Raw genomic sequence first — 9,986 nt, 5'->3', positions numbered from 1 at the left:
AAACGGCTTTTTTTCACTAGTAAAATATTACCTGTGTTGATTGTACAGGGAAAAAGGGCTGACCTAAAGAACTGAAAGCAGAGCAGGGATCTGGTTCAGGGGAAAAAATGCAGCTCACCTGGTCGCCCCTGCCCTGCTGAGGGTCTCTAACAAGCAGAGGGATAGCACAGCTGAACTTTATAAGGTGTGGTAATGAGCCTCATAAATAACAACAGAGCCACCTGTGCATAAATGGGTGAGGAGGAGCTGGTTGAGGGAACAGAGGATTTGGAGTTGGTCTGGTAGCCTTGGGCAGCCCTGCTCTTGCTTTAAAAGCTAATTAGAGGCTGTGATTTTGTGTTCATTTACTGTAATTTTTAATGGCTTAATTGATCTAAGAGATAAACTTAGGTGGGTCTTTCTTTCTTTCATGCTCGTGTTTGAAGATCCTGAAAGTCCTAACATCAGTTTACAGCAATATGGAATTCTCTTTTTGTTCTCTGAGGTAGTTTAAAGCTGATGTGAAAGCTGCTGGAGCAGCCTTTTTGTTCATTTGTTTGTTTGCTTGGTGGGGTTGGTTTGTTTGTTTTTGTTTTAAGCTGACTAATATATTCTTATCCTCTGTTTAAGTGAGTCACTCATTTTTCTTGTACAAAAATAGGTTGGCAATGCTCTCAGTCAAGAAACCAGCATACAAAAAAGAAGCAGCATATCTTTCCTTGTCAAATGCATTGGAAAATCAAACTTAATTCCAATTAAACTTTAAATATTGTAAGTATTTTTGACCATGGATCAACACTTGTGGTGTCTAATAAACAGCTGAATGTCCTGGTGAGCCCCGCAGAGTTTTCCTGCGAGCAGGAGGTTTAACTCCAGTGCTGTGGTGCAGGACCAGATAAACCTGGCAATGTGAGGGGTAGAAAGAGAAGTGAGACACCTCCCTAGAGACCACAGGTGGTAGAAACACTTCTGGAGCTCTCGTTCCATCTTCTGGGTATTATATGGTGGGAATAGAATTAATGAACCCTCCCTGTTTTCCATTCTATTATTTCTATTCCTCTTCTTCAATTGTTATACTGACTTTTACAGGTTGGCAGGAGGTTTTACCCTGTCTTTCCTATTTCAAATTTCCTATATTAATAGCAGCTGCTTCAAACAGCTGCTGTACAGAGGGTTCCTGTCTTCCTTCAAGTCATTGCATCACAGGAAAGGCAACTCTTTTGCTGCTGGTAGGGCTTATCTTCCAAATTCCTTGACATCTCTCTAATTCCCAATGCATTTAAAGTGCTTCACAGAACGCTTGTACTGTGAGCTGGAAGCACAGTTAGCAATCCTTCCTCCTGTAGGTGTTGTGAGGTGGACGCAAGGGTTTCAATCAAAAAAACCCAAACAACCAAATATACAATCCTTTCCAACAAAAACAACTTCCCAAGCATCCTGAAATAGTCTGACTTACCACGGCTCACACCATGCACTTCATCCCCCTGTAAGATAATTTTGGATCCTAAACACAGTGTTTAGGGATGACAAAAGGACTCAGGCTCTGCTCTCTGGAGACTTGTTATTTCAGGGAATGGATTTTCCAGGCCTGCTGGTCAGCAGCTCCCAGCCCCAGCTGTAGGAACACTCTGGTAAAGGCTTTGCTCATGGATCCCATTAATCTGGGGGTAACTCACCTGGTAACCATTTATTTGTTCTGAACGTTTTCTTTTCCTCCTTCCTATTTGTCAAATCATAATTTTACCCTACAGCAGGAAGAAAATGGGTAGTTCACTGGCTTTAGGATGGATGTGTTGTCTTTCTGCCTGTCCCACTAATACATTTGAGGAACTCTTTGAAGCTTTCATGCCCTTAAGGACCAGATTTCACTTCGTCTCCTTGATTATATCCTCCTCTCATATGGCTGTAAACACCCAGTGAACCGACACTTCCTCTTGGTAGGACTGGAGGCTTTCTATTGATTGATGGGTTTTTCTCCCTCTCTGAAATCCTGTATCCTCTTTCTAGATCACTATTTACCTTCTCCTGGGAGTTTGTCTTATGCCTCTGTTTCTTTAAGAAGAATTGAGGATTGCTGGGAGCAGGACATGGAAAACTGCAGCTCCTGTGGATGTGCAGTCTCTGCTGCCAGAAGCAGGACGTGAGTCATCCAAGAAGTGCTGCGCTTTAAGTCCAGAACAAGATCATTTGGTAACTATTTCATTGATATTTCCTCTTTATTAATAGATATTTGCTTTACTAGGGTAAAATTTTCACCTGGATTCACCGCACCCAGAAAGGAAGATCTCCAAGGTCTTATGGTGAGGAAGCAGCAAGAGGCAAAGGCACCCCCAACTCAATTCCTCAGCAAACTCCTTTTCATTCCCCATCTGAAGCACTGATGATTCCTAAGAACCCTGATGTGGGCAGTCCCCCTTTAATCAGGCAGTTCACCTCTCCAGAAGCCCCTTCCGATTTAAATTATTTTATGACTATTAGGAAGGAATAAAATCGGGGATTCAAGAGCAGAAGCCAAGCCTTCATGACAAATCCAATGTGACTGGTGCAGGATTGAAATGAGAGCATTGCAGCAGCAAGCACTAAAAGAGCCATTCCATGGAGACCTGGAGGAGTTCTGGTGTAGGAAGAATTGCTGAGGGTTGCTCTTCTGCCATTCCATGAGGACCAAGGCCCTGGGATAATCAGGAATGACAGCAGAGAGTCTTGCAGACCTTCATGCTGTTTTTCCTGTGTCCCAAGGAATGGGAGGTTCTACTCCCTCACAAAACAATAAAAAAGGGCCCTAAAACAGCGTGAACCCAGTGTCTTTTAAAGAAACAAAATCCAAATTTGTTGTAAACCCGGTAACTGATGCACAAGCAAATTCCAGTGCTAATCCCATAGGGAATTCTGCTTCTCCTGAGGCAGAGCAGGGGTGGCTCGGGGTGTCCCTCACTGTACCTCCGTGGTGGGGGGGAGTTCCACAGAGCAGGACCACTCCTTGTCCCTCTCTCACTGACACCGGGCTTCTCAGTCTCGTCTCGAAGTTTTCCAGGTCTTGAGGGAGAAGGAGAAAACAAAGCCTGGTTATTGTCAGCAGATTTATTCCCAGCTGCACCCCGATCTATCCATTTATTCACTCAAGAACAGTCACATATTTGCCAGCAGAATATAATTTCATTGAGAAGTTTTATGGGAAAATCCCTTGTCCAATCTGATAGCACGGAACTACAGGATCATTAAGGCTGGAAAAGGTGTCCCAGATCATCCAGTCCAACCATTACTGAGTCCTTTGGCATGCACAAAGTATTAATTCCTACAGCAGTTCTACTGCAACTCTGGGAATTTGTGTTTACAACTTCTACTTCCAAAGCCAGTCTATTATTCCATGACTTTTCCAGCACCAGTTTTTGGAACTTGCAAGACTTAATCTACATGAGTTGGGAAAAAAAATGCATTTGGTAGTGTTTCCTTTTCTATAGGAATAAAGAACAGCTGTGGTCTAGATATAAAAGCGATAATTAAAGATCAGCAGCACTCCCACGGAGTGCAGGTTTAAATGATGATAAAAATGTGTTGTTTTCTTAAAGATTCTGTTCTGTCCCAAACTGGCTGAAATACTTGGATATGTTTTAATTGCCTTGAGCTTTAGCACTGGTTTTAAAGGGGAGAAAATGGGGACTTTCAGTGGGAAATCTCCTGTATAAATATGTCCATGCCCGTCTCCCACAGGTGATTTTTATGGCTTTTCATATCTATTTTTTACCCAGCCTAACACCACACTCAAGCTGCTGCTTCCTCACATTTCACTGAGATGTTGAAGAATTATCAGCCTGATTTGCTGTAATTCAGTTACAAAACATGACACAAAAGTCTTGCTTTAAAAAAAAAAAAAAAACAACAAAAAAAAAGACCACATTATTTACTTTTTGATCCAGTTCTCATCCTAATGAGAAGCCTTCCCATTTTGCCAGAGCCATTTGGGAAATGATTGCTCGAAACACATTCAAAATATGCTTTAATACAACAAATATCAGCTTCCCTTTTTACCACAGAGCTGCAAACTGCCTGCCCTAAGCCCATTTTTTTTACCTTGCTGCAGATTCTTGTTTCAAACAATTGTTCCATTTTTCATCAGCTGAACACCAACCTGAGCCAGAGTTCAATAGAGAGAAGCAGCCCTTGCTGGTCAGAGCAATAACGATTACTACCTGTACAGCCTCAGCTATTTATGTCAATATATCAATTTTCTCCCCCTTAGCTGAACTTTACACAGTTAATTTTTCTTTTCCTCCTCTTCATCTCCTGGGTATTGGTCTCCTATGAAGACATTGTCTGCTCAGAAGGGGCTGGATTGAATTAAGCACCTGTAGCACCTCCCGGTGCTGTCATAGCACAATAGATGGGGCCTGTCAATACATTGGGAAAGGGCTTTAAACGCTGATGTTCTTTTAATTGCCTGCTGGTTACAGCTCTGCCTTGGATTATGGGTAGTTCAAGGAGGAAAAAGACACAAGGAAGGCCAAGAAAAATAGAAAAAGAATTCATTTATTTAGTTGTTTTCCATCCTGTAATTCTAAACAAAAGAGAAAATAGTAGATGGGTGTAATATGATTAACTAGAGTTTGGTTTCGTGCTTAGGCTTAGGCCAGTCTCTGAAATTGTGTGGATTTATTTAGTCATTTTGAAAATTCCATCTGAGGAAATGTACCACATTTTCTTTCTTTCCTTGGAATTGTTCTCTGAGAAGAAAAAGGCCAGCACCAAATATTTCTGTGGAAAAATGGTCCCTCGAACAACCTTCAAGATTTGCTTGGGGTGCCTGGTCTGAGGCTTTGTGCTCTGGGAGAAGGGGAAAAAAGGCCTTCAAATTCTCTTATTTATTGTATTAAATGAAAAAAAAAATACTAGATAGCTGCAAAAATTCAGATTTTTTTAAGATTCAGGCACTGACAACAAAATGGTCACAGTCTTCCCCTCAGCTGCTAATAGGAACCAAAAGGCAATTTCTATTTAAAAATAGAGTTAAACCCTCAAAAAACTCTTGGGCAGTATGGAAAATCTGTGCAGTCTAAGTAATGCTTCCCAATATTTTCACTGTGGTAAATCAGCCCTGGTTTTTTTTGCTGAGAACAAAATTTCACTTCTTATGAGACACCCGAGAAAGGAGGGGGGGAGGAAACATAAAGGAAGCGCAGAGCAGCAGGAGGAAAAGGTTTTCCTGACAATTGAGAATTAGCTGTGTAATACCTCGCTCTGAAATGGGAATAGATTTTGGAAAGTAATGAGCTGCTGGTAGCAATTTTTAGTTTAATGGCACAATATGTCATGTTATCATTTTTACTCTCATTTTAGGTGCTGTGTCACCTGTCTGTGTCTCTCCATTAAAACCGTGACAAGTGTCCCTGACTGGAATAATTAAAAGTATGAGGATGAGATCTCTTGGGGATTCACTGTTTTATAGGAATAAGGGACCACCTTTGGTTGTATAATGGAATCATGGAATGGTTTGGGTCGGGAGGGACCTTGAAGCTCATCCAGCTCCACCCTGAGACACATTCCACTACCCCAGGCTGCTCCTAGCCCCATCCAACATGGCCTTGGACACTTCCAGGGATCCAGGGGCAGCCCCAGCTTCTCTGGGCAACCTGTTCCCCTCAGAGGGAAGAATTTCTTCCCAATATCCCATCTGAACTCGCTGCCTTTCAGCTGAATCCATGTGGGGAAAAAGTTGGCTGTGCCTTTTCAATCTCCACTTTTCAACCTTGAGGATCAAAACCCATAGGCAGGAGTTTGGGTTCTTTCATGGCACATTTGTAGTTTTGTTTTACAAAGCAACTCGGATTTTCCAGTGCAGGAGAAAAGATTTCCATCCCTTTATGCTTATTAATCATAGGTATAAAAAAGCAGCTGTGGAGGCACATAAATCATCATTTAATCTCTTCATCTCACCCATGGCAGGGACAAGTATGCAATGCCCTTATTTAACCCACTTTTTAAAGACCTTTAGAAAAAGACATTTTCTTTAGAGAATCCATTCCACTGCTTAACTCCAAGGTCTTCATCACTCTGCATCTTTTAGAAACCCTCACCTCCCCAAAATTTCACAGGCCAAACCAGAAATGATCTTTTGCTTTGATTGATTTTGATAGATAATTGTACAAAGGGAATTTATTCAGTGTCTGTCTCGGTAAAAAAGAATCATTGAAGAACAAAAAACCCCGAAACCTCTGCAAAAGCAAACCAAGGCAAAATAGATAAAGAGAATTCATTAATGGAGTCAGTGTTGCTTCTGTTTCCATCTTTATTGGACTCTTCCTCGAGGCAGGCACCGTCTCCCATGGAATATTGTGACAGCTCATTCAAATGGGTTCAATAATGAACTATAAAATAATCTACTTTTGCTTTGCAGTCCAGGTGGGTGAGAGGGGGACGAGGTGGACCCTCAGAAGTCATGTTTGTCTTTGCCACAAAGATTTCTCCACCCATTTTCCCACCTATGGGGTTGTATTTTCAATGATTTGTTGCAATTTGGAATGCGTTATGTGCATATATAGAAAAAAAAATAATTACCTGAGGATATAAATGCAGATATTCTACTTTGCTCTTGTTATTCTGAAATTCTGGCTGCTGTCAAAACCACTTCTCTTCGCCCTGGGTGTGCATTTACACCAAGAGAGCACAACCACTGTGTTCTCCCAGCTCCTGTTCCCTAGCACAGCTCTATAACATAACATGACATAACCTAATAAAGCAGAATGTTGCTTGTCAAAAGGAGTATCAAATGAAAAGGCTAAGATCAGGTGTTTGGCACACATTTAGATTGCTAATATGCACTTAGGAATAAGATGACTATTTAACAGATGGTATATTTGCTAACTTCAGTGTTTCTGCAGAGATCTATAAATAAATTATCACCTAGTTCCTACATAATTCCTTTCATTCTTTGTCTGTATTTATCTCACTTGAAGAACAACGAGTTCTCTCATACTCCATTGCTCTCTCAACTGTGAGATTTAACAAAAAACCACTATTTTTTCCCTGTGATCCATGCATATTGGCAGACTGCTCTTGGTAGAGCACAATTAATCAGTCAGATGTGATAATGAGGTGATGGAGGCCAAGCAAAATGCTCAGATGCTCAAGCCATTCTTCCCAGGAGGAGTGGGAATGTATGGACTCAGCTGTGGGTGGCACGGCCTTGTCTCTGGCTGTGAATGTTGCAGAGCTAAGCGAGGAGGGGCTGTGCTCACAGCACCCCAAACATATGGCATTTTGCGGCATGGAGCTAGGGAATGGCACGGCTTTCTCTGATGGGAGCAGGAATTCTTGAGGTGGAAGAGGCTGTCAGCTCCTCGCCAGGAATGAAGGGAGGAATGGGGAGAAGGAATGGGCCAGAGCTTCTTTCAGCTGGTGCAACCCAATTTTACCTGCTGGTGTCAAGGATGTTATCATGGAATTACAGGGTGGTTTGGGTTGGAAGGACCTTGAAGCTCATCCCATTCCATTCCTGCCATGGACAGGGATACCTTCCACTATCCCAGGTTGCTCCAAGCCCCGTTCAACCTGCCTTTATCCCGATTTATGGCCTGAAAGTCTTCCAGGTAGATTTGAAACAGAATAAAACCAGAGGCTGAGAAGAATATGAGCGTTGGATGAAGGTGACCATCGGTGTCACTTTGCTGAGCACAAACCTGCCAGTGAGAGAAGCAAACCCAGCGTGGGTGAGGTGTTTGCCTGGAAAAATGGCCTCTGGAGGCAGAAGCAGAATGGCAGTGATGGACAGAAATCTTTCCTCCTGAAGCACTTGTGTTAGCTAACAGGTTAATTAATAGCTTCAGCCATGCATTACTTTTTCCTTAATGTTTTAAAGTTCATAATAATAGAGATAATCATAATTCCCAGAGTGGTTTGGGTTGGAGGGGGCCTTAAAGTCCATCCTGTTCCACCCCCTGCCATGGGCAGGGACACTTTACACTGGGCCAGGTTGCTCCAAGCAACATCCAATTGCTGTTCATAAATATATTTATTCTAATTTTCCCACCACCACTATTACCCACACATCTGGGGTTTTTGTATGTTTTTTTTTTTAATATAAAACTGCCCTACAGGTGCCAGAGTCACAGATTTAACTACACAACAGAGTGAACACAAGGTCAGTTTTCCTGGGATTAGGGAGCTGCTTCTTAAATATGTCTGATAGGAACAAAAACCTAATCACAAGCAGCAACTCATTCATTTCAACCTCCCAATCACGTGTTTGAAATTCCTGAACCTGCTCAGGGACAGTCCATCCAAACCAGTCCATCCAAACCAGTCCATTCCAAACCAGTCCCTCTTAAGAAGGAGCATAGAACTTCTCCAAGGAAACCAAGGAAACTTGGGTGTTTTAATATATGAAATTGTTACAGACAATTAGAGAAACTCCAATTTATCACCTTGCATAATTACAACAGTTCATCTGAATTAATGTGATTTCATGCTTTCTTGAACTTTTGATTTTTTTTTTCCCCCTCATAAATGTTTTGTCATTTTATAATCCCAAATATAATGGCTGTAATTACTTGCTATTGAAATGTGCAATGAATGTTAAGGCATGAGGAGTAAGGGCTCCTTACAAATTAGCCACGCTCCTGGGGACAAATCAATACAATTCCTCACATTTCCATGTGGCTGTGTCAAATTGTGATAGATCACTTCTGTTCCTTTTTTCTGGGTCTCTTGTTGCCTGTGATGTATTGCAACAGGAGTGGTGCTCCTGCAGTGATGCAGCACAACAGGGATTTCCTCACAGGGAAGAGGGATATGAAGGACAAGCTCAGCAGTTTTCCAAGGAAGCTCACAGATATGATTTGAGTATTTCCAGCACCTGTGTTAGCACCTGACAATTTGTTACCTTCCTTTGCTCTGACTGTAATGAATCAGGGGCCCCATTTTGGGTCTGAATTTGATGCCTGAATCAGAGAATTTAGGTCTGTTTTAACCACAGATAATAAAAATTAAGTCTACTGGATCTTTAAAATTATCTCAAATTCTGGAAGAACCTGTACTTGCAGATTTTGGGTTTGTTCTGTCTTCTCTCACATAAAGAAAGTCCCAAAAAATTTGGGGTTAAAGCCCTTTTAGCTACAGTCTGTGCCTGTCCAGACCACTCCAGAAGCCCCCCTGTTGGACATCAATCCCTGTTTTTTGCTTCTCCTCAGTATTTTTGTACTGAATTGCCTTCTAGGAGGTGAGCACCAATCTCTTTCAGCCTGGGTACTAGAGGGTGTGTTATGGAAATATCCTTCTTTCTCCAAATACCCAAATATCTCCCAAAGGAATGGCTAATCTCCTTCCCTACAACTTCTACTGCAAAGTAAATTCTCTTTTTCAGCTTTCCAAACTGCACTAAACTTGCTGAACAAACCCTCTGACAGTTCCTTTGTCTTGATAATGCTGTCAATACATTAATCTTTTCCCGTTAGCATCTAATCTCAATTTTTTAAATGTTCTAATTGATTTTCTATGAATTCAATTCTGAGATTAAGAGCGGTGTTATCTCTAATTAAGGTGTCTGAAAGCCGCTTAGTATTCCCCATTTCCTGCTTTTTAAGTACTTGGATTTTCTCCTCAACACCTGCTGAGTTCTCCTGCTCCATTTGAAGCACTCGTGAGCCTTTAACACCTCAGGTCTGGAAGATTTGGAGCTGAGTCAGCCAGGAGCAGCCTGGGTAGTGCCTGAGTATCTCCATTCACCAGAACATGTTAAAAATCCATTGGAATTCTCACTTTTATTCTCATGGGGAGCACTGCATCCCACTGTGGGTAAAAGGAAAGCTGTCCTGTCCCCCAAAACTCCCTGACGGAGTTGCTTGTCATAAAGAGAGGGAAAACCACAACCACTGGGTCCTGTCCTTCTCCAAAGCTGTGTAATCATCCAAGGACCTTCATCAGTGCTTCCTTACCTAGCTAAATTACTTTGGAGCTTCCAAGGGAGAGGACCTGTAATTTACACTTTAGGAGGAACACAGGCCCCGGGTCCTCAA

The 9,986-nt window shown here is 42.0% G+C and overlaps 1 protein-coding gene across 1 annotated transcript in view; it reads right to left on the bottom strand.

The window, feature by feature from the left end:
* LOC103624394 (contactin-6) overlaps window positions 1-9,986 on the bottom strand; it is a 126,785-nt gene that overhangs the window by 54,003 nt on the left and 62,796 nt on the right. Inside the window, exon 5 of the mRNA XM_017747251.1 lies at window positions 2,920-3,015. Coding sequence (XP_017602740.1) covers window positions 2,920-3,015 — 96 coding nt within the window. The remainder of the gene's footprint in view (window positions 1-2,919; window positions 3,016-9,986) is intronic.

This window comes from Corvus brachyrhynchos, unplaced genomic scaffold, assembly GCF_000691975.1.
Source record: "Corvus brachyrhynchos isolate BGI_N302 unplaced genomic scaffold, ASM69197v1 scaffold91, whole genome shotgun sequence".
NCBI classification, from domain to species: Eukaryota; Metazoa; Chordata; class Aves; order Passeriformes; family Corvidae; genus Corvus; species Corvus brachyrhynchos.
The sequence above is the reverse complement of the archived record's forward strand: the minus strand, read 5'-3'. Positions and strand labels throughout refer to the sequence as shown.